The following is a 24,456-nucleotide window of genomic DNA, read 5'->3' on the forward strand; positions in this document are numbered from 1 at the left end:
ACAAGTTTTCTACTTTTCCAAAAAAATAAATGAACTTCTAGTTTGAAAGGGACCAACATTCACAAATCCAGATCTAGGTATGTCATTTTCTACATTTTATATGTGTTAGAAATGTTGAGGTATTTCATCCGAGAAATTTATACACTGGTGTACACGTATTCAAGATATGCAGAATATGAAGTTGCTTCAAATGAAATGGTTGAGACTTGAGATTCTTTGATACCAAATGATTTGGATAACTCAGACATTAAAACATACATGTATAAGCAGACACATGTACTTTGTTCTTTTTCCAATTAAAAAGTTTAGATGGAAAAGATGGAGAGGAACTGAACGCAACAATTTGGTTTACCATACATGGAAGTCTATCAACTGATCAGTGGACTGGTGTATGAATAGTTAGGCCTAACCTGGCTATCCATTCAAGTAAAAAGACAAGGATGCCGTCAAATGCCAATCTAGGTGACCATGGATGGTACAGTGTATCTGTATCTATATAGCCGGTATAACCGCCCTTCGGCGTAACACACCAGCTTCGCAGGCACGTGGCGCGGCAGCAGCTGGTTATATTACATCGAAGGACCCGTCACACCTAACTTTTGCACATCTATCTGCAAGCGGTCTTTAAAACTATCCAGAGATGATGCCCCTACTGTCCTTGGTGATAGCAAATTCCACTCTACGATAGTTCTGGGAAAATACGAATTTTTGAACACATCAATCCTAGGTTGGTAGTTCATGTACTTGAAGTCATGGCTGTTTCTTGTTCTTTTAATTTTTTTGAGCTGGTACGTTCACCGTGCCAGTTTATCGGTCATTTTGTACATCATGCAAAGTCTTGACATTTTCCTTCTGTCTTCAAGTGATGTCCACTGCAGATCTGTTTTCATTTTGGTAACACTAGCATCCCTGTTGTGGTTGTTTGTACAGAATCTTGCAGCTTGGTTCTGTACCCTTTCAAGTTTATCTTTGTCTTTCTTTGTATACGGATCCCATACTGAACATTGCAGCATATTCAAGGTTAGGTCTTACCAGTGATGTGGACGCAAGTGATTTTACCCTGGCTGGGCATGCCCACAAGTTGCGTTTGATCACTCCCAATGTCTGCTTAGCCTTGGTTGTTATTTTGTTAACATGGACATATCCCATTTCAGCCCAGTTGTTAACGTAATACCTAGGCATTGGTGGCTTTTTGTGGTTGCTAATGTCTGACCACAAAACTGGTAATGGGACACATTTGGTGTGCGTTTGTTTGTTATGTGCATGATATAGCACCTATCAGGATTGAACTCCATAAGCCTTTTCCTTTGCCATTCTTCCAGGGTGTTCAGATCTTTCTGAAGAAGTTGTGAATCATTCTTTGCAGATACCTCTATATATAGCAGACAATAATCAGCGAATAACCTCACACTTGAACCGAGCTGGTCTGGCAAGTCGTTTATGTACAAGAGGAAGAACAATGGTCCCAGGACAGTCCTTTGCGGAACTCCCGACGCTACTTTTACTGGAGCTGAGGCCTTCCTTCTACCACTACAGTTTGCTCTCTGTTCGTCAAGAAAGTCTTTAACCAGTTAAATGTAGTACATTGAATTCCATAGTACTCCAGTTTTGATATAAGTCTGCTATGTGGGACTTTGTCGAAGGCCATAGTGAAATCCAGTATTGCTAGATCCACCTGTCTTTTGTTGTTCAGTGCCCCAGCTATGTCGTGAACTGTGTTTCAGTGGAGGGAACCTTGGCAGAAACGTTGGTCTTTCGTTCTGCTCAGGTGAATCTTTCTGTACATCTACAACCAGCCGAGCTAAATCCTCATGTTTATTCCAACTGGACTAGAATGACTGTCATGAGATTGAAACACTATTTGGAATCCTCGACGAACGTTGATGACGTTTTCACATATGTATAGCTTCATTTCCGGCAAAAGTCTGTAACAGGTTAAGAATATTTGTTTTCAAATCAATAAAGATGGTGACTTCTTTTGTATTAACGATGATTGTAGATTATTATATAACCAGGACTTGCCATAAGGGTTAAGAATCTCAGGTTAGTGGCAACTTGAACAGCCGAAGTTCTCTTTCTTCGTATGTTAAAATTGATACCATCACTCTAAGCTACAACTAGAATCAATGAGTGCGCCTTAGATGCATGTATGCTTTGCTGATTGTTCTTGAGACTGTATGTCCTAGAAGAGAGCCGATGTCAAGAGACTCATGGCAGCTACAAGCACACGGAAAGCAGTTAGCGATGGGCCTCTTCCACTAGGTCCAGGGACAACTGAAATAAAAGAAATAAATGCTTCGTATGACAACTTTAATACAAGGGCTAATATGGATAATTACTGGTCAAGTAAATACTGATCCCAATAGTGCATTGTCTGCTGTTACGAATGCTTACGTCAAAAGTAACAGAATAGGAAAAAACACATCTTACAAATTTTGGAGAGATTTTCTATAAGGAATATGATATACAACCATGCTTGTGTCTGTGAAATACATTTTCCTTCAAAAGTACCATCACGAGCAAACTGCTGCGTAAGATGTTCCTTACTGTGTAGCTTATTGCGCCATTTGGTTAAGTTTGGTACCTTTGGTACTTCTTTTAGTGCATTCCTGAACCGAATATGACAGAAAGACTTTTTGGAACGATAATGCCGAATATTAATATGTAGCTGTCAAAATCATTGGTAATAGCAACATATTAGTTCACACTTGAAAGGCAATTATTTGCTTATGAACAAATTCAGAATATTTCATTCCACCCTCAAAGAAAAGGAAAACAAAATGTGGTGAACATGTCATAAAGTATCAGGAACTTGGCCATATTGCGTTCACCATTCTAAGATTTACACGTGTGCAAAATAAAAACTGATCTGTAACTGCTTTCATTTACTATCAAATAAATGCAAAATCCACTTTTGCCCGATAAAGACACGGGCATGTAGTATATCAAATACTTGAACTGCTTTGGTTGTCTCCTGTTCGTTAATTTTACTAAAAGTTATCATAACACATGTGTAGGAGAGTCAAATGTACACCAAGCAACGCCCGAGAGTTCAAGACCTCGAAATGAACATTTCTCTCCTTAGTGTACTTCAATGCAGCACCTGAAATAGTGCACGAAACTACGTTTTAGGGGCTCACCTTTCCTTTGAAAGTAGTAGCGGCTTGGCCAATGATCCCATTCAGGATTGTCCGGGTGTGTGTCCTTGTTTTCGCGGTGTAGCCAGCATTTCCGGGGTTGATCCCCGGAATTACTAACAGTATAAGGTCGCCAGTTGAAGGACTTACATATCGGGTTGACACCGTCATAGTCCCCATAACCTTCCAGACACCTGCGGGCACACTCATCGGGCTTGATGTCGTTGTAGCCTGCGATAAGAGTATCTGCATCGCCGAAATACTTACCCCTGAATTGGGTGAAGAATGTAAGAGGTGCTTTTGCAGAAGCTTCACCGTTTTTATCGCCGAAAAAATGTCTCGTCTCCTTGAAGTATTTGACAGCTAGATCTTCAGCTGCAGATAAATAAACAGTGGGGACAAGTTTGATACATTAATCAACATATCAGATATTCAACTGGACATTTCCAGATCAATTGCTGTTGATCTTGTAATTTCATGATCAGTAATGGTTCGGCGGGCCTTTCTACCACAAAATTAGCACACCGCGCCTCGTACTCAGGTGCCGTGATGTGGCATGGTTAACATGTCATGAAGTATAGGGAACTTGGCCATGTTGCGTATACCATTCTCAGATTTACACATGTGCAACATAAGCATATACAGCCTTATGTCCCACACGGGATGAAGAGGATTAAGTAAGTAAGTAACATAAGCATATATAGCCTGGTATCCAGCCGTGTTGTGCTTTGGTCGCTCCCCCAAGGCACGCTCCTGCCAACACGTCTCGTGTTCGTTACCATTTGAACGATCGGCATTTGAAAATTCGCAGAGATTTTATGCGAGATTTCTGATTGGCTGAATTATGGATGGTCCAAGCGCTCGTTCGAACAGACGTTCCATTATCATCAACATGGCCGCCGCGTCAGACGTTCATCATGCCTGAACTACCCAGCGAATTTCCCTGAATTTCTTCACTAAAACGAGCAAAGACCTTAGAGACTTTTCTCAACGGAAAGGATGTTTCAATAGCACTCTTGCCAACCGAGTAGGGCAAGAGTTTGATTTATCAAATCGTTCCAATAGGCTCGAAGAGGATGGGTAGTCTGTTTGTTAATTTTACTGAAAGTAATCATAATACATGTGCAGAAGAGTCATATGTACACCAGAGTTCAATACTTCGGAAATGAACATCTCTCAACCTAACATTGGTTAGTATACACGTTAAGCTGTGTTATGAATCTGATCTACAGATACAACATGTCAAGCAATGATGATGGCTGTTTCTTCGTATCCGAAGATCAATTGTAGGCAGACAAGGTTGATTAGACGACCAGATTGCCTGGCATGCACGTGACATTTTAAGGTGAAGGAGGGGTGTGCACTCCCTTCTCCACCCTCTCATCTAATGGCGCACTACAGGGACAGAACTGTTTGCCACGTAAGAGGCCCCTGCAGATGCAGGTTTATTATTTGGAGTTTCCGTCTCCTAGGGGGACTTCCGACCAAGGATGCAAGGGGTTCCTCCTACCCCTGACTCGTGTGTCATGGCGGGTGCGTCATGCCCAAACATGCCCCTAAGGTCTACGACTGCCACAAAGGCCTGTCACTGCCACTAGCCGCAGCTAGGTACTCATATACACTTGAGTTAAGTGAGGAAAGTCGTGTAAAGTGCCTTTCCCAAGGGCACAAGATCAGTGACGCGACAGCTGGATTAGAACTCAGGACATCTTGGGCCTGAGCCCAATGTTCTGCCGATCGCGCCACGCGACCCCAGAACGAAGCACTACGATCAGGCAAACATACCTGGACATGGTTGAGTGTTACATGGGGATTTTTCCTGGGCGATGCCGTCACAAGGCGACCCGTGTTCTGCCTCCAGTTGGGTTTCCTCCACACATTCGGGGTCTTTGCAGTATCTACAGTGTCTGGACCTTGTCCTGTATCCATGCCCGCAGATCACGGTACATGGAGTCGTCTCCCCCCAGCTGGTCCATCGACCTATGGGGCACATGACTGTAATAAGCCCTTTCGCACATTCGAGTAAGCATGTGCGGCAACAGGAATTGTAGGAAATATGTCAAAGGTGAAGGTCCCTGAGACTTAAACAAACCATTGTTTGCATTTCCGTAAGAATGTCCGGAACGTAACATTGGCACCTGCAAAATGGCGGAATGTTTACAAGTCAGAGTCTTTTACCTACAATTCCTGTCGCCGCATATGCGTATTCGAATGAAGAAGGTTATATTACGGCAGCGTTTGTGTGTCTGTATATGTGTGTATGTTTGTGGATGGACAGCATAACTCAAGAAGGCCTGGATGGAATCTATAGTTATATTGATATTTGGTATGTGGATAGGTCTTTTGGATTTTGGGGCCCCTTAGCGGATTGTAGAGTTGTTCAGGTAAATTTACAACTGAGGCCAGAGAAATTGGCTGTTTAGAACATATCGCCAACAATGGCTTCAGTCCTTCACTAAACAACATTGCAGACCTTAAATCATGCTAGAATCACGTGACTGCAAAATACCATGTACTGTAAAAAATATCAACGAGAACTTAATGCAACATTTCCGACCTGAATATTTACAGACGGTCGGCTGGCAAACCTCCTCCTCCTCCTTTTTCCCCGAACAGTCGTAATCAGTCAGGCCCGCGGGATCTTCGCAGTGCCGTCTCCTTTTCCGGATACCCTGGGCCCCGCACGTCACAGAACATGGTCCCCAGGATTCCCAAGGTCCCAAGTATGGTCTTCCTGATGAGCCAATGTGAAACCTGAATCATACAATCTATCGCAAATAGAACGCGCTCTTAAGAATTCCGGGACAGTTTGTGATCATTCGATACCCCGGCCCCTGTTGAAGTCAAAGAAATGTAGAAGCGCGAAATAGAAATGTTGTTATATAGGCACGTTCACTGTTTAGTACGCATGTGAAGCGACAGGAATTATGGGCACTGTCAAAGGTGAGGGCTCCATGAGACATTAAGCATTTAAAAAATCACGTATGGAGATTGTTATGCAAATCGAGACAATGGTCTAGAACTATTGACAAGTTAAGTGAGGGGCCTTTGCCTTTGACAATTTACCCACAATTCTTATCGCTGCACATGCGTACTCAGAACAGTGAATATGCTTATCGTCGTGTCTGAAGGAAGGATTCTAACAAACTTTTATACTTTGTAGTTTTGTCTAATGTGCAAATGTCAAACATAAAGAACTAATCGTCAACATTAGGTTGTTAGTCTTTTGTTGATGAACGCAATCGAAAGACGTTATGCTACGGTCCCATTTGGAAAAATGGAGCCCCTGATTTGATTTTATGGATGTCATCCTCGCGCACATTACTTTTCGCCTGATCTCAAAAAGAAAAGAAAATCACCTCCGAGGAGGCTCGACACAAGCATGTCCGGATATATATATACCTTCTAATAGTGTACTTCTTTGCTCATTTTTTTCCTCAATATATTAAACATCGATTACTGCTATGATGAATAAGAAAACCTACATGTGCCTCCTACAAATAACGACTTGTTGTTTCCTTTGATACACTATGTCGAGGTGGGTTCACACCTGCGTATATTCAAGTCCGTATGAGGTCCGTATGGAAGTTTAAGCCTCTACCAGGCTCCACAGGTCACTAGAAAACTGTAGAAATTGGACAAATATAGCCAGGAAACATGCCAGTAGAGTTAGCTGGTCGCAAACCATACTCCTCGGCCAGCTAAGTTCCCTGGCATATTCGCGGTCTATATTTGTCCATGCAATTTCTAGTATTTTTCCAGTCACATGTGGAGTCAGGTAGAGGCTTAGAATTCCACACGGACCAAACACGGACTTGAATATATACGCACATGTGAACCCGGCTTTACCAGCTTTGTAGTCGTCTGGCCAATTAGCAGCATTGTATTGTTTTTTTTTTAATCTTAGATTCTTCTTTCTTTTCGCCCTCCCGCATTAATTTTGGGGTCTCCAGATTATGCCATCTATAAAATTATGTCAGTGTGGCCTAACTGCAACGTATGGAGCAGTCGGGAATTTTTCTCATGCAAGGATGTTTGAAATGGGACGCACGATATTGGCACCTATCTCCAAAATACACGTCATTGCACACGCAATAAACGTCTTCGCCGTTCTGGGAGTGTTTGCAGGCTCCGCCGTTCATACAAGCCACCCTCCCACAGGGGTCGTCTTTATGCCTACAGTCTGGGTACTGTGGTCCGCCGGTTTCAGGTTCATCTGAATTTGAAAAAAAAACGCAAGAATTCCTGACGTCACGTGCCTGTAAGATCACGTGAACAAAGTAAAAGTATTGGTCATTCAAACCTGATGAGGGCTGTAGTACTGCATGCGCAGTGAGATGCAGTATATAGGTCAAAAGTGTCAATGGTCATATAAACATTTTTTACATAAAACGCCACATAGAAAAGATCTAATGATTTAAGATAAGAACATCAAACAAGGGAAAGCAGACTGTAGTCATGTCCTACGATATTTGACCGGACAGTTACTTGTACCTAGACCGCCAAAACACTCGAATGAAGCTTGTATTGTAACTGAACAGAAAGTAAAGAAACAAGATCTAGAAAGTAAAGAAACAAAGATAAACCGTACCCGACCACCCGTCATCACAGTCGCAAGAGTAGATGTGAGTGCGCATGGATGGCACGCATCTGCCTCTAGGTTGGCATGCGTCGTGGCCGCCATCTTCAACACATGGGTTTCGTTCATGCCGATGACCTGAAGTGACAAGATCAGTCCACTACAGGAGTCTACTCCTCCCTCGACTGAAGATGGTATGCAGGTATGAAATCCGTATACGGTCCGTATTGACATTTTTCATACGCATTCGTCCAATACGCACCTCATACGTATCTTGCTTATAAAAGGTCAAATTCAACACATGGGTTTCGTTCATGCCGATGACCTGAAGTGACAAGATCAGTCCACCTGTTGGTCATCAACTCCCAGGGGACTGTTTCTTATCAAAGGTCTTTTATATTGATGGTATTACTTCACATCCCTACCCCCCGATATGATTGACATCTGTGAATTATGAACTTGAAATTTCTAGAAACTTCCATACGGACCTCAAATGGACTTGAATATATACGCACGTGTGAACCCACATTAAGCCTCTTGCGCTGGGCAGGATATTTCGCCACGAGGGCTTGTTCCCTGTGGCGCTGCGTTCTATACTATACCCGAAAACAAAATCTAAACCCACCTGTGCCCCGATTTTCACTTCTTATCTCTGGCCACTTCTTGTACTTCAAGTAGTCGTATTTACTACTCAGCTGTGGAAGTGATTTGAATGTCCTGCCTTCCAAGTAAGGTGTCTTTTCTTTTATGCCGGGCACGTGCCACGTTTCTGGAACTCTGGGTTCGGGCGGGGCTCGTCCGCTTCTCTTAACTGGACGGTGCTTTCCATCGACGCCTTTAACTTCAGTACGCAGTGCTTCTAAAAGATTGTCATACTCCCATTCAGGGCTGGGTTGAAGGAAAGACTTGGCTGCTCTTTCGTCGATGGTGATGTCATCTAGCAGCCGATTCACCACAAAATCGTACTTGTCGTTGTCAGGAGAAGGGGACTCGAAGTCGACGGAAGTGGCGTTTGTACCGTTGTGTCCTGTCCCCAAGTCGATGCTTGCGTTGCGACACCGAAGCCCCAGGTTTAAACTTAAGCATAAAAGTAATAACGCGATGACTGGCGAAACATACATCATTTACTGTATGTTTACACGACACTGGTAGCTATATGGTACTGAATAACGTCTTCATTCGATTTTCTCCAGAGATTCGAAGTTCTAATTCCATTCTCGTTTTCGAATGTTCGAGATGGAACAGTCCAACCGCAGGTCACTCTAGAACGCGTTATTCTCTTAGATACGGCTTAGATACTGATTTGACCCCGCTGCATGGGCATAAACAACTGCCTATTTTGCAGCAAAAACACCTCAGACCTACATAATGTCTATATTTTTTCTTATCTACAGGTATTGCCCAGTACAATCATGTAGATATTTCGTGCATTACAAAATGACAGTGAACGTTGTGGCCTTCGAAACATTGGCATTTATGGTCCGTTTATTTGTGGTTGTCTTTTTTACCATTCACCTTGAACTCATTAGCTAACCCCTACCGTGTGATAGCCAATTTTCTCACCATTACATTGATACCAAATTTTCTCGGATAATTTGAGGAGCAACGGGTTTACTTACTTACTTGGGCCTACTGCCCATCCTTGGACATAGGCCACGATTCCATCTCCGGCGGTCCTGGGCCATTTCCTCCAGCTGTCCCCATGTGTAGCCAGACTCCCTCACATCCGCCTCCAGGCTTCACCACGCTTTACAAATCTCAGACATGATGTATTAATATCAGTATGCTTGCACGTGAATTCCACTTATTCTGACTTCTGGATAATGTCAGTTTTATTTTGGTGGTATTCAAGGAGTCTATTTGAGACGGCAGGACCTTTATAGCGGTAAGTTTTATCAACTTTTCCAAACGTGAAAACATTAGGCTTGAACTGTTAACAAATGTCAAAATACAACAAGTTTTCTACTTTCAAAAAAAAAAAAATGAACTTCTAGTTTGAAAGGGACCAACATTCACAAATCCAGATCTAGGTATGTCATATTTCTACATGTTATATGTGTTAGAAATGTTGAGGTATTTCATCCGAGAAATTTATACGGTAGTGTACACGTATTCAAGATATGCAGAATATGAAGTTGCTTCAAATGAAATGGTTGAGACTTGAGATTCTTTGATACCAAATGATTTGGATAACTCAGACATTAAAACATACATGTATAAGCAGACACATGTTCTTTTTCCAATTAAAAAGTTTAGATGGAAAAGATGGAGAGGAACTGAACGCAACAATTTGGTTTACCATACATGGAAGTCTATCAACTGATCATTGGACTGGTGTAGGCCTAACCTGGCTATCCATTCAAGTAAAAAGACAAGGATGCTGTCAAATGCCAATCTAGGTGACCATGGATGGTACAGTGTATCTGTATCTATATAGCCGGTATAACCGCCCTTCGGCGTAACACACCAGCTTCGCAGGCACGCGGTGCGGCAGCAGCTGGTTATATTACATCGAAGGACCCGTCACACCTAACTTTTGCACATCTATCTGCAAGCGTTCTTTAAAACTATCCAGAGATGATGTCCCTACTGTGCTTGGTGATAGCAAATTCCACTCTACGATAGTTCTGGGAAAGTACGAATTTTTGAACACATCAATCCTAGGTTGGTAGTTCATGTACATGTTGGTAGTCATGGCTGTTTCTTGTTCTTTTAATTTTTTTGAGCTGGTACGTTCACCGTGCCAGTTTATCGGTCATTTTCTACATCATGCAAAGTCTTGACATTTTCCTTCTGTCTTCAAGTGATGTCCGCTGCAGATCTGTTTTCATTTTGGTAACTGTTGTGGTTGTTTGTACAGAATCTTGCAGCTTGGTTCTGTACCCTTTCAAGTTTATCTTTGTCTTTCTTTACTATACGGATCCCATACTGAACATTGCAGCATATTCAAGGTTAGGTCTTACCAGTGATGTGTACGCAAGTGATTTTACCCTGGCTGGGCATGCCCACAAGTTGCGTTTGATCACTCCCAATGTCTGCTTAGCCTTGGTTGTTTTGTTAACATGGACATCCCATTTCAGCCCAGTTGTTAACGTAATACCTAGGCATGGGTGGCTTTTTGTGGTTGCTAATGTCTGACCACAAAACCGGTAATGGGACACATTTGGTGTGCGTTTGTTTGTTATGTGCATGATATAGCACCTATCAGGATTGAACTCCATAAGCCATTTCCTTTGCCATTCTTCCAGGGTGTTCAGATCTTTCTGAAGAAGTTGTGACTCATTCTTTGCAGATACCTCTATATATAGTAGACAATAATCAGCGAATAATCTCACACTTGAACTGAGCTGGTCTGGCAAGTCGTTTATGTACAAGAGGAAGAACAATGGTCCCAGGACAGTCCTTTGCGGAACTCCCGACGCTACTTTAACTGGAGCTGAGGCCTTCTCTTCTACCACTACAGTTTGCTCTCTGTTCGTCAAGAAAGTCTTTAACCAGTTAAATGTAGTACATTGAATTCCATAGTACTCCAGTTTTGATATAAGTCTGCTATGTGGGACTTTGTCGAAGGCCTTAGTGAAATCCAGTATTGCTAGATCCATCTGTCTTTTGTTGTTCAGTGCCCCAGCTATGCCGTGAACTGTGTTTCAGTGGAGGGAACCTTGGCAGAAACGTTGGTCTTTCGTTCTGCTCAGGTGAATCTTTCTGTACATCTACAACCAGCCGAGCCAAATCCTCATGTTTATTCCAACTGGACTAGAATGACTGTCATGAGATTGAAACACTATTTGGAATCCTCGACGAACGTTGATGACGTTTTCACATATGTATAGCTTCAATTCCGGCAAAAGTCTGTAACAGGTTAAGACTATTTGTTTTCAAATCAATAAAGATGGTGACTTCTTTTGTATTAACGATGATTGTAGATTATTATATAACCAGGACTTGCCATAAGGGTTAAGAATCTCAGGTTAGTGACAACTTGAACAGCCGAAGGTCTCTTTCTTCGTACGTTAAAACTGATGCCATCACTCTAAGCTACAACTAGAATCAATGAGTGCGCCTTAGATGCATGTATGCTTTGCTGATTGTTCTTGATACTGTATGTCCTAGAAGAGAGCCGATGTCAAGAGACTCATGGCAGCTACAAGCACACGGAAAGCAGTTAGCGATGGGCCTCTTCCACTAGGTCCAGGGGCAACTGAAATAAAAGAAATGAATGCTTCGTATGACAACTTTAATACCAGGGCTAATATGGATAATTACTGGTCAAGTAAATACTGATCCAAATAGTGCGTTGTCTGCTGTTACGAATGCTTACGTCAAAAGTAACAGAATTCGAATATGAAAAAACACATCTTACCAATTTTGGAGAGATTTTCTTCTTCTTCTTCTTCTTTTTCTATAAGAAACATGATATACAACCATGCTTGTAGCTGTGAAATACATTTTCTTTCAAAAATACCATGACGAGCAAACTGCTGCGTAAGATGTTCCTTACTGTGTAGTTAATTGCGCCATTTGGTTAAGTTTGGTACCTTTGGTACTTCATTTAGTGCATTCCTAAACCGAATATGACAGAAAGACTTTTTGGAACGATAATGCCGAATATTAATATGTAGCTGTCAAAATCATTGATAATAGCAACATATTAGTTCACACTTGAAAGACAATTATTTGCTTATGAACAAATTCAGAATATTTCATTCCACCCTCAAAGAAAAGGAAAACAAAATGTGGTGAACATGTCATAAAGTATCAGGAACTTGGCCATATTGCGTTCACCATTCTAAGATTTACACGTGTGCAAAATAAGCACTGATCTGTAACTGCTTTCATTTACTATCAAATAAATGCAAAATCCACTTTTGCTCGAAGAAGACACGGGCATGTAGTATATCAAATACTTGAACCGCTTTGGTTGTCTCCTGTTCGTTAATTTTACTAAAAGTTATCATAACACATGTGTAGGAGAGTCAAATGTACACCAAGCAACGCCCGAGAGTTGAAGACCTCGAAATGAACATTTCTCTCCTTAGTGTACTTCAATGCAGCACCTGAAATAGTGCACGAAACTACGTTTTAGGGGCTCACCTTTCCTTTGAAAGTAGATGCGGCTTGGCCAATGATTCCATTCAGGATTGGCCGGGTGTGTGTCCTTGTTTTCGCGGTGTAGCCAGCATTTCCGGGGATTACCCCCACTGCCCAAGGCTTTGAATTGGGAAGGATCGACTCCCGGGATGATCATGGCCGTCTGTGCAATCAGCACGCTCATAGGATAATTTTCCCAGTTGAAGGACTTACATATCGGGTTGACACCGTCATAGTCCCCATAACCCTCCAGACACCTGCGGGCACACTCATCGGCGTCGATGTCTTCGTAGTCTGTGATAAGAGTATCTCTATCGCCGAAATACTTACCCCTGAATTCGGTGAAGAATGTAAGAGGTGCTTTTGCAGAAACTTCACCGTTTTTATCGCCGAAAAAATGTCTCGTCTCCTTGAAGTATTTGACAGCTAGCTCTTCAGCTGCAGATAAATAAACAGTGGAGACAAGTTTAATACATTAAGCAACATATCAGATATTCAACTGGACATTTCCAGATCAATTGCTGTTGATCTTGTAATTTCATGATCAGAACGGTTTCGCGGTGACCTTTCTACCACAAAATTAGCACACCGCGCCTCGTACTCAGGTGCCGTGATATCAGTGATATCGCCGCTCTCCATCACAAGGGCCGCGGAAGACTTGCAGTCGGCGACAGCTTGGTTTGGGGTACAAGTTTACTATTAGCTGCCATGGTTCTATCGTGTGGGTTCAAACACAACATTGAGGTACTAGTACTCAACTGTCAGCCTAACTATGACAATGGGTCAGTTGGACACATGTCTCATAAGAATTATCAGAAATATAAACAGTCATATGTTACATATATGCATGCATCTGTACTGTTTTTATTTGATGCATCATAATTGCACAAATAAGGTGAATTCAAATAATCTTTATTTGGTACTAGATAAGTAAAACTGAGTCATATGCAGATCTGGCTGCTCCTTAAAGAGACTTGTGCTGACTCCAAGAAAACTAAAACAAAATGTGGCTAACATGTCATGAAGTATAGAGAACTTGGCCACATTGCGTATACCATTCTTAGATTTACACATGTGCAACATAAGCATATATAGCCTGGAATCTTTGGTCGCTCCCCCAAGGTACGCTCCTGTCAACACGTCTGGTGTTCGTTACCATTTGAACGATCGGCATTTGCATATTCGCAGAGATTTTATGCGAGATTTCTGATTGGCTGAATAATTATGGATGGTTCAAGCGCTCGTTCGAACAGGCGTTCCATTATCATCAACATGGCCGCAGCGTCAGATGTTCATAATGCCTGAACTACCCAGCGAATTTCCCGGAATTTTCTCACTAAAACGAGCAAACAAAGACCTTAGAGACTTTTCTCAACGGAAAGGATGTTTGAATAGCACTCTTGACAACCGAGTAGGGCAAGAGTTTGATTTATCAAATCGTTCCAATAGGCTCGAAGAAGATGGGTAGTTGATGATAATGGAAAGCCTGTTGGAACGAGCGCTTAAACCAGCCAATCAGAAATCTCGCATAAAATTTCTACGAATATGCAAATGCCGATCGTTCAACTACTATTAGTAACGAACACCAGACGTGTTGGCAGGAAGCAGAGCGACCAAAGCACAACACGACTGGATTCCAGGCTAACATAATCATTGATCTGCAACTGCTTTCAATTACAATCAAATAAATGCACAAATCCACTTGTGCCCAAATAAGACATGGGTATATCCAATATAAATATTTGAACTGCTTTTAAGTCGTTGTTTGTCTGTTTGTTAATTTTACTAAAAGTAATCATAATACATGTGCAGAAGAGTCATATGTACACCAGAGTTCAATACCTCGGAAATGAACATCTCTCAACCTAACATTGGTTAGTATACACGTTAAGCTGTATTATGAATCTGATCTACAGATACAACATGTCAAGCAATGATGATGGCTGTTTCTTCGTATCCGAAGATCAATTGTAGGCAGACAAGGTTGATTAGACGACCAGTTTGCCTGGCCTGCACGCGACTTTTTAAGGTGAAGGAGGGGTGTGCACTCCATTCTCCACCCTCTCATCTACTGGCGCACTACAGGGACAGAACTGTTTGCCACGTAAGAGCCACCAGCAGAGTTTATTATTTGGAGTTTCCGTCTCCTAGGGGGACTTCCGACCAAGGATGCAAGGGGTTCCTCCTACCCCTGACTCGTGTGTCATGGCGGGTGCGTCATGCCCAAACATGCCCCTAAGGTCTACGACTGCCACAAAGGCCTGTCACTGCCACTAGCCGCAGCTAGGTACTCATATACACTTGAGTTAAGTGAGGAAAGTCGTGTAAAGTGCCTTTCCCAAGGGCACAAGATCAGTGACGCGACAGCTGGATTAGAACTCAGGACATCTTGGGCCTGAGCCCAATGTTCTGCCGATCGCGCCACGCGACGCCAGAACGAAGCACTACGATCAGGCAAACATACCTGGACATGGTTGAGTGTTACATGGGGATTTTTCCTGGGCGATGCCGTCACAAGGCGACCCGTGTTCTGCCTCCAGTTGGGTTTCCTCCACACATTCGGGGTCTTTGCAGTATCTACAGTGTCTGGACCTTGTCCTGTATCCATGCCCGCAGATCACGGTACATGGAGTCGTCTCCCCCCAGCTGGTCCATCGACCTATGGGGCACATGACTGTAATAAGCCCTTTCGCACATTCGAGTAAGCATGTGCGGCAACAGGAATTGTAGGAAATATGTCAAATGTGAAGGTCCCTGAGACTTAAACAAACCATTGTTTGCATTTCCGTAAGAATGTCCGGAACGTAACATTGGCACCTGCAAAATGGCGGAATGTTTACAAGTCAGAGTCTTTACCTACAATTCCTGTCACCGCATATGCGTATTCGAATGTGCGAAATGGCTTATTACCTTCGTCAAGAAGGTTATATTACGGCAGCGTTTGTGTGTCTGTATATGTGTGTATGTTTGTGGATGGACAGCATAACTCAAGAAGGCCTGGATGGAATCTATAGCTATATTGATATTTGGTATGTGAATAGGTCTTAGATTTTGGGCCCCCTAGCGGATTGTAGAGTTGTTCAGGTAAATTTACAACTGAGGCCAGAGAAATTGGCTGTTTAGAACATATCGCCAACAATGGCTTCAGTCCTTCACTAAACAACATTGCAGACCTTAAATCATGCTAGAATCACGTGACTGCAAAATACCATGTACTGTAAGAAATATCAACGAGAACTTAATGCAACATTTCCGACCAGAATATTTGCAGACGGCCGGCTGGCAAACCTCCTCCTCCTCCCGAAAGTTTTTCCCCGAACAGTCGTAATCAGTCAGGCCCGCGGGATCTTCGCAGTGCCGTCTCCTTTTCCGGATGCCCTGGGCCCCGCACGTCACAGAACATGGTCCCCAGGATTCCCAAGGTCCCAAGTATGGTCTTCCTGATGAGCCAATATGCATATGAAACCTGAATCATACATTTTATCGCAAATAGAACGCGCTCTTAAGAATTCCGGGACAGTCGATACCCCGGCCCCTGTTGAAATCAAAGAAATGCAGAAGCGCGAAATAGAAATGTTGTTATATAGGCACGTTCACTGTTTAGTACGCATGTGCAGCGACAGGAATTATGGGCACCATAAGGGACCCATGAGACATTATAAGCATTTTAAAAATCACGTATGGAGATTGTTATGCAAATCGAGACAATGGTCTAGAACTATTGACAAGTTAAGTGAGGGGCCTTCACCTTTGACAATTTACCCACAATTCTTATCGCTGCACATGCGTACTCAGAGCAGTGAATATGCTTATTGTCGTGTCTGAAGGAAGGATTCTAACAAACTTTTATACTTTGTAGTTTTGTCTAATGTGCAAATTTCAAACATTTAGAACTAATCGTCAACATTAGGTTGTTAGTCTTTTGTTGATGAACGCCATCGAAAGACGTTATGCTACGGTCCCATTTGGAAAAATGGGGCCCCTGATTTGATTTTATGGATGTCATCCTCGCGCGCATTAATGGGGCCCCTGATTTGATTTTATGGATGTCATCCTCGCGCGCATTACTTTTCGCCTGATCTCAAAAAAGAAGAGAAAATCACCTCCGAGGAGACTCGACACAAGCATGTCCGGATATATATACTCATATACCTTCTTATAGTGTACTTCTTTGCCTGTTTTTTTTCTCTCAATATATTATCAAACATCGATTACTGCTATGATGAATAAGAAAACCTACATGTGCCTCCTACAAATAATGACTTATATTCAAGTCCGTATGAGGTCCTTATGGAAGGTTAAGCCTCTACCAGGCTCCACAGGTCACTAAAAAACTGTAGAAATTGGACAAATATAGACAGGAAACATGCCAGTGGAGTTAGCTGGTCGCAAAACATACTCCTCGGCCAGCTAAGTTCCCTGGCATATTCGCGGTCTATATTTGTCCAATTTCTAGTATTTTTCCCGTCACGTGGAGTCTGGTAGAGGCTTAGAATTCCACACGGACCAAAGGCGGACTTGAATATATACGCACATGTGAACCCGGCTTTACCAGCTTTGTAGTCGTCTGGCCAATTAGCAGCATTGTATTGTTGTTGTTTTTATCTCAGATTCTTCTTTCTTTTCGCCCTCCCGCATTAATTTTGGGGTCTCCAGATTATGCCATCTATAAAATTATGTCAGTGTGGCCTAACTTCAACGTATAGAGCAGTCGGGAATTTTCACATGCGAGGATGATTTGAAATGGGACGCACGATATTGGCACCTATCTCCAACATACGCGTCATTGCACACGCAATAAACGTGTTCGCCGTTCTGGGAGTGTTCGCAGGCTCCGCCGTTCATACAAGCCACCCTCCCACAGGGGTCGTCTTTATGCCTACAGTCTGGGTACTGTGGTCCGCCGGTTTCAGGTTCATCTGAATTTGGAAATAAAAACGCAAGAATTCCTGACGTCACGTGCCTGTAAGATCACGTGAACAAAGTGAAAGTATTGGTCATTCAAACCTGATGAGGGCTGTAGTACTGCATTCGCAGTGAGATGCATTATATAGGTCAAAAGTGTCAATATAATGGTCATATAGACATTTTTTTACATAAACGCCACATAGAAAAGATCTAATGATTTAAGATACGAACATCAAACAAGGGAAAGCAGACTGTAGTCATGTCCTACGATATTTGACCGGACAGTTACTTGTACCTAGACCGCCAGAACACTCGAATGAAGCTTTTATTGTAACTGAACGTAAGTAAAGAAACAAGATCTAGAAAGTAAAGAAACAAAGATAAACCGTACCCGACCACCCATCATCACAGTCGCAGGAGTAGATGTGAGAGCGCATGGATGGCACGCATCTGCCTCTAGGTTGGCATGCGTCGTGGCCGCCATCTTCAACACATGGGTTTCGTTCATCCGAACAGAACTCGCCGACAAAGCCATCCAGACATTCACATCTGTGATCCATACCGACTGGGGAAATAACATAACTCATGACATATGATTCCCGACATTACGGAAAATTTAACTATACGTTCCGACACCACTACCGACTACCAACCGCCTGTGGATCGTAGACTTTGGTAAAAGGGGGAATATGAACGACTGAATGAATACTCACGTTTTTGGAATGATTGGCCAGGAGAGTCAGTCCGCAAAGATCCGCATATGCCAGTGATTCGAACGCACTTCGCGTGCACCGAGTGCACCGCTCTCGAAAATTGGAATTGTTACCTTTTTTGTTCGAGGACATCTTTTACTTTCGCATGAAATGTGTTTTGTTTTTCGGATAGGTATGACAAATAAAATACAACTGTTGTATTCCACTTCACCCTCGGTCCCAGCCCCCCAGCGTCTTCGGGCAATCCTACCCGCGGTCGGGCTGGTACCTCGGTTGATACGGGATACACCGTGTTGTATTCTCTCTATAATATAACACTCACTGCCTTCGATGCAATTTCTGGTGTGGGCACTGTTGCATCGGTTGTGGTTAGTGTTACACACATTCCTGTCATCACATCTTTTCCTCCTATTATTCCATTGCCAGCCCAGTTCACACGAACAGCTGTAGTCAGGGTTTTGGTAAGGCCCTGTTTGCTGGGAGGAAGCAGAATGGAGGATATGAGTCAGCTGCAGCTTGGATGAACTTGAACATACTGAGTAACATGTGCTGCTGTGTTGATGTTGATTTTCCACAACACCCCCACCCCTACAACACCCCCACCCCTACTTAGCCCCTGGTGGGTTTCTCTGGGGGATACTTCATGTACATGTCTGCCGATCAAATTTTGATAGCGCCCGGGAGGTTTAGCCCGAGGGAGTTTAGGCCGGCTCTGGTACACCAATAGTGTCAAAACACTTTCGTATGGCGGTTCATACCAGTTAAAATCCAAATACGCTGAAATATATTGTATTTCACTACCAAATGCAATAAAGACGTGGTTACATCCGCCGTATATGTAGGTCAACGTACGATTGGGTTTTTGATATGACCTTACCTGCGTCAATCGGGCTAAACCTCCGCTGACTGCCGCCGGGAAAAAAACGGCTGGCTTCCCGTGTCGTTTGGCATCCAGCCGGGTAATGAAAACCAGATAAAGAACTGCCGCAATTCCACAGTAAATAGCTACAACGAATCTAGTCTCTACCAGACTCCGGATCGCTGGAAAAATCGTAGAAATGGAACAAATAGAGGAGTAAGCCGGCCAGAGGAATATAGCCGACCAGGGAACAGCACGCGATCCACGGCTTACTCCTCTATTTGTTCCATTTCTACGATTTTTTTCCAGCGATCCGGAGTCTGGTAGAGACTAACGAATCGCGAGGTGGTAAATAAAATGTAGTCTTGTGATTAGGGCTGTTGGCTTAGACTCTAAAGGTTCGAATCTTTCCACTCATTTGAACCTAAATAGGTTTAGGGTTCGAACCCATGGCAAACTCCAATGTTGCACGTAAAGATGAGCTCAAAATTTAGTTAGCCATAGACTTTTCGGTTTTGCTCACATTGTACTTAGGTTATAAAAGTTGTAATAATGTGCACAGCTCCAATTTTGGGAGCACATACAAAAATAAATATGCATCCAGTATCTCGATCTCTGCACGTTCACTTACTTGACATCGGCTTGCATGGTCTCTGATGTTGCAAGGGTTGCTCAAGCATGGCTGTGGGCACATGTTATGCTGCACGCTATTGGATGTCCAGAATCTCCCCCTTCTGTTGCAATAGTACCTACGGTTCAACGAGAAGAAATAAGCTTGTTCACACTTTCGAGTACGCATACGCGGTGACAGTCATTGTGGGTGATATGTCAAAGGTGAAGGTCTTGTAAACTGATCTCCTCTCGACCATTGTCTCGATTTGCATAGCAGGACCCTTCATCTTTGACATATTACCCATAATTCCTGTCGCCGCGCATGCGTACTCGGAAGTCACGGTGAACGACCGCATTATTGGTCACGCTGTCCAAGGAGGTCTTTTTCAAACTCCTTGGTCTGTCCCTACCGTACCTATGGGATGAAAACTGTCCCTGAGTACTGCGACGTTGTAAAGAAGATGACCTGTTGCGTACAGCTTGTGGTATATGTTGGCTTGGAAATGATTCATTTTTTACTGTGCCTTTTAATGATACATCAAGATGAGCGCCAACTGTAAACTCCAGGAGGGAGTGTTATTTTCCGATAGATAATAATTTTAGGAAGTAAAAATACATACTAGTTTATATTGTACAATTATGTACCCACCTGTCCAGTACGTGTTGAGAAAAGCATTCACTATTCTGATAAACTCCCAAGTACTTTCTCAATAATCTCGCCCTATGGATGAATACAAGTCAATGGGCCTGACAACGCCTGACAAAAGTTTACAGGTCATAGAGCTAATAAAAGGGGCGATGAGACTCAGCTTGTTACGTGTTCTTTGATATCTCATGAATGATTGGCCCTCTTGGTATGCATATCAGCCCTCATTTATGCCGAAAATATTCACGATGAAGTGTCTATACGTATGTATACGGACTGCATGGGTATGGTATGCATGCGTTTGATAAGTGTCATTAAGGACGTTATATTTCCTTGGTGTCATATTGTTTTATAGATGTCGACACGTCGCGTTATTCACCAGAAGTGAAACTGTGCAAAAATATGTATTCATTGATACATAATCTACTGGAAAATAACATTATGCCTTCCGGAGTTTAGTGATCCTTTTAAGACGATATGATTAGACAAAACGTAATGCCATGGCATGCATCATTAACATATGATGGACATTGCAAGTATTTATGTTTCCCTATGTTTCAAAAAGAGAGTATAAGATTTAAACTATTACATGTAGAGTATAAGCAGCAGTATAAAGTGATCAGCTTTAGGATGTAGTATTCTAGTCTTAGTAGTGTCGATGCTAGTTTTGCAACCACCAGACCACGTGTGGTCCTATGTGCATTGAGCCCTATGGGCAAGAATTAATTCTAAAGGTTTTTATTTCTATCGCTATCATTCAATTGACATATTCTTGGTCTGTTTGGATCACAAATGCATTCGAAACCCTACCTCGCCACCATTAATTTGATATGGAGATATTTTTCTCCCATACTGGTTGTATCAAATAGTCAGGATTCTTAAAGAGAGAGAGGGGGGGGTGAATTGCCACGGCACCGGAGTAAAATATTCCAATGAATACGTACCAGCTGTAAATCAGGCAAGCATATTCGAACGAGACACCCTCATCGAAGTGATCTTTGTGGACAGCGTAGACGTTCTCCCAAGTGGCGCCCTCCGGTGTTTCTACATACGACTTCTCCAAGTTGGCGTGCCATCTCCCAGGCTTGGGCAGAAACCAACCGCCTGCGAGGAGACAAAAAGTGACTTCATACGTTCCACAAGTCTTTCTGCCACGATATATTGTGTCAATGTCATATTTTCGCAACTTCTTTTTGTGTGAATTTGAATGAATGCTTGCCTTACTGGAAAACATTGAGTAAAGCTGCATTCACACGAACGTGCAGTCACGCTAGCGTTTATGTGAAATCCGTATACGGTCCGTATTGTTATTTTTCATACGCATTCGTCCAATACGCACCTCATACGAATCTTACTTATAAAAGGTCAAATTCCACCTATAGCCAGTATCCCTAGCCCAGCTATACATGGCAGCCCTGCCACCTGTTGGTCAACTCCCAGGGGACTGTTTCTTATCAGAGGTCTTTTATATTGATGGTATTACTTCACATCCCTACCCCCCCCCCCCGATATGATTGACATCTGTGAATTATGAACTTGAAATTTCTAGAAACTTCCATACGGACCTCAAATGGACTTGAATATATACGCACGTGTGAACCCACATTAAGCCACTTGTGCTGGGCAGGATATTTCGCCACGAGGGCTTGTTCCCTGTGGCGCTGCGTTCTATACTATACCCGAAAACAAAATCTAAACCAACCTGTGCCCCGATTTCCACTTCTTTTTATCTCTGGCCACTTCTTGTACTTGAAGTAGTCGTATTTACTACTCAGCTGTTGAAGTGATTTGAATGTCCTGCCTTCCAAGTAAGGTGTCTTTTCTTTTATGCCGGGCACGTGCCACGTTTCTGGAACTCTGGGTTCGGGCGGGGGTCGTCTGCTTCTCTTAAGTCGACGGTGCTTTTCATCGACGCCTCTAACTTCAGTACGCAGTGCTTCTAAAAGATTGTCATACTCCCATTCAGGGCTAGGTTGAAGGAAAGACTTGGCTGTTTTTTCGTCGATGGTGATGTCATCTAGCAGCCGATTCACCACAAAATCGTACTTGTCGTTGTCAGGAGAAGGGGACTCGAAGTTGACGGAAGTGGCGTTTGTATCGTTGCATCCTGTCCCCAAGTCGATGCTTGCGTTGCGACACTGAAGCCCCAGGTTTAAACTTAAGCATAAAAGTAATAACGCGATGACTGGCGAAACATACATCATTTACTGTATGTTTACACAACACTGGTAGCTATATGGTACTGAATAACGTCTTCATTCGATTTTCTCCAGAGATTCGAAGTTCTAATTCCATTCCCGTTTTCGAATGTTCGAGATGGAACAGTCGAACCGCAGGTCACCCTAGAACAGTCCAACCGCAGAGGTAGCTATCCGTTAGTAGCGCATCCGCTCAGTAGCGCATCCGTTCTGCGCAGCCCTCTCTGGTCTCATTACACAATTAGATCGCCCCATTGAATTCAATGCTTTAACCAAGGACGTTACATCTTTAACACACAACTTCTATGTCCGCAAATCGAATTAAAACACAGTCTATTTGGAGATGTTTTGCTTTCTATTGTAAGCACACACGTTTGTTAGACAGTAAAACAATTTTTACCCAAATCTAGCCGACGCAACGATTTCTATCACATTTCAAATTGCACCTAGTCGCTATCCGCTAGAGATCGTTTTCAATACCCGGAGCCTGACCGGAGCACTCAGTACAAATAAACGTAAACGTCCGAGGATCGATCGGGTCACGGAACTTTGGTGCATGATCAGATCATGCCAGTAATACACAAGCTTTCATCGAAATTCCTTTTCATACCAGTTATGGTTTATTAATGGGAATTTATGGTCCACTTAAAACAACGCTTTGCGGGCCAGATAATTTTTTAGCCCGGATTCCTCTTACTCGGAGTAATACAGGAATGAGACCCTCTAGCGTTACGACAGGTCATACGGGGAGGGCCTGCTAAATCGAATTGCCCATTCCCTACATGGTTAAGCCATGCCAAACGATCACTTCAAAATACATTTACCTACATTTCAAACCTCAAGTCTTTACCCCCACTGCAAAGCTGGATTTGTAAGGTATGTTTTGGTTCAAAAAGCCCGAGTTCAACTCCAGCATTTTAACGAGCTACGGCCAGATGATTGTCGTGATGTCAGGATTTCACCCCCTCTCCTAATGGATCAGTCCATGTCCCAGTCATGAATATGAAGGTCACTCACAGGTCAAAGCATGCCAAAGGTCACAATTTTTGGCAAGATTTTAAAAATATACATGCTTTAGTCACTCTTGCAGAAACATAGACCTTTGCACGGCGGTCGGTTGCTAGGGTATTCTTTCCCGTTGCTATGCGAGTTCGAAAGAGTATCGGGTTACAAGAGGCCTACTATTTGCTAACCGTAAAATATTTCAAAATAAACAAGATGTTATGACAGGGAAAATGTATTCAAAATAAGATTAAATTCGCAATTTTAGATAGTTTGAATCTTCCCGTTTGAATTGAGATAGTTGTTTCGTTTCGATTTTGCTTCCAAAGACGATTTTTTTTCTGTTTCTAGGAAGGCCTTCAATTTGACCATACTCTTGATAAGATGGGCCGCAAGTGCCATGGCAAATTCTCGATTTTTATATTTTTCGTCATCTGAGAGGCAAGTAAAACTTTCTGTTTTGGGGATTTTTTAATTTTTAATTTTAAGCAAAGTTACAGTCAAAAATATGCGTAAAAATGGCATTTTCGCACTTAATTACCAATAATTCAAAATCTAAGGCATTTTTTAAAAATCCCAAAAACAGAAATCTCGGGAAAACCGTTGCGGTCATTTTGAGCCGTCAATGAGTTATGTTGGACTATTCTTGGTGGAGATCTTAAACGATGTTTGCACGCATGTCATGCCGCACGGAGAGCGGGATGGTGTTAT

The 24,456-nt window shown here is 42.8% G+C and overlaps 2 protein-coding genes and 1 long non-coding RNA gene across 4 annotated transcripts in view; all 3 read right to left on the reverse strand.

Moving 5' to 3' along the window:
* LOC118432561 overlaps positions 1-604 on the reverse strand; it is a 22,311-nt gene extending 21,707 nt beyond the window's left edge. Inside the window, exon 1 of the long non-coding RNA XR_004833106.1 lies at positions 3-604. This is a non-coding gene — a long non-coding RNA (uncharacterized LOC118432561). The remainder of the gene's footprint in view (positions 1-2) is intronic.
* An 818-nt stretch (positions 605-1,422) lies between these two features.
* On the reverse strand, positions 1,423-9,612 carry LOC118432456 (SCO-spondin-like). 2 transcript variants are annotated; one of them, XM_035844041.1, is made up of 7 exons: positions 8,342-9,612; positions 7,729-7,854; positions 7,189-7,353; positions 5,695-5,871; positions 4,923-5,117; positions 3,141-3,512; positions 1,423-2,274 (listed from the first exon to the last, which is right to left on the reverse strand). In XM_035844041.1, exons 1-7 carry the CDS (start codon positions 8,838-8,840, stop codon positions 2,183-2,185), a joined length of 1,626 nt encoding a protein of 541 aa, XP_035699934.1. In that variant the 5' UTR covers positions 8,841-9,612; the 3' UTR covers positions 1,423-2,182. The 2 variants fall into 2 exon arrangements, with proteins under 2 accessions (XP_035699934.1, XP_035699935.1); XM_035844042.1 differs by lacking the exon at positions 8,342-9,612 and adding an exon at positions 8,042-8,144.
* A 1,452-nt stretch (positions 9,613-11,064) lies between these two features.
* Positions 11,065-22,816, reverse strand: LOC118432372. The gene is made up of 11 exons (XM_035843915.1): positions 22,248-22,816; positions 21,490-21,649; positions 19,919-20,036; positions 18,751-18,904; positions 18,107-18,280; positions 17,562-17,726; positions 16,065-16,247; positions 15,272-15,466; positions 12,811-13,245; positions 12,080-12,118; positions 11,065-11,917 (listed from the first exon to the last, which is right to left on the reverse strand). Exons 1-11 carry the CDS (start codon positions 22,747-22,749, stop codon positions 11,826-11,828), a joined length of 2,217 nt encoding a protein of 738 aa, XP_035699808.1. The 5' UTR covers positions 22,750-22,816; the 3' UTR covers positions 11,065-11,825.
* Between the last annotated feature and the right edge of the window lie 1,640 nt (positions 22,817-24,456).

This window comes from Branchiostoma floridae, chromosome 15, assembly GCF_000003815.2.
Source record: "Branchiostoma floridae strain S238N-H82 chromosome 15, Bfl_VNyyK, whole genome shotgun sequence".
NCBI classification, from domain to species: Eukaryota; Metazoa; Chordata; class Leptocardii; order Amphioxiformes; family Branchiostomatidae; genus Branchiostoma; species Branchiostoma floridae.

Coding starts and splice junctions, on each gene's coding strand:
- LOC118432456 (XM_035844041.1), bottom strand. CDS start 8,840: ATGATGTATGTTTCGCCAGTCATCGCGTTATTACTTTTATGCTTAAGT. Junction 7,855..8,341: donor AAGTGAAAATCGGGGCACAG/GTGGGTTTAGAT, acceptor TTGTCACTTCAG/GTCATCGGCATGAACGAAAC. Junction 5,872..7,188: donor TGGAGATAGGTGCCAATATC/GTGCGTCCCATT, acceptor TTGGCTCATCAG/GAAGACCATACTTGGGACCT.
- LOC118432372 (XM_035843915.1), bottom strand. CDS start 22,749: ATGATGTATGTTTCGCCAGTCATCGCGTTATTACTTTTATGCTTAAGT. Junction 17,727..18,106: donor CTGTGATGATGGGTGGTCGG/GTACGGTTTATC, acceptor TTCCAAATTCAG/ATGAACCTGAAACCGGCGGA. Junction 16,248..17,561: donor TGGAGATAGGTGCCAATATC/GTGCGTCCCATT, acceptor TTGGCTCATCAG/GAAGACCATACTTGGGACCT.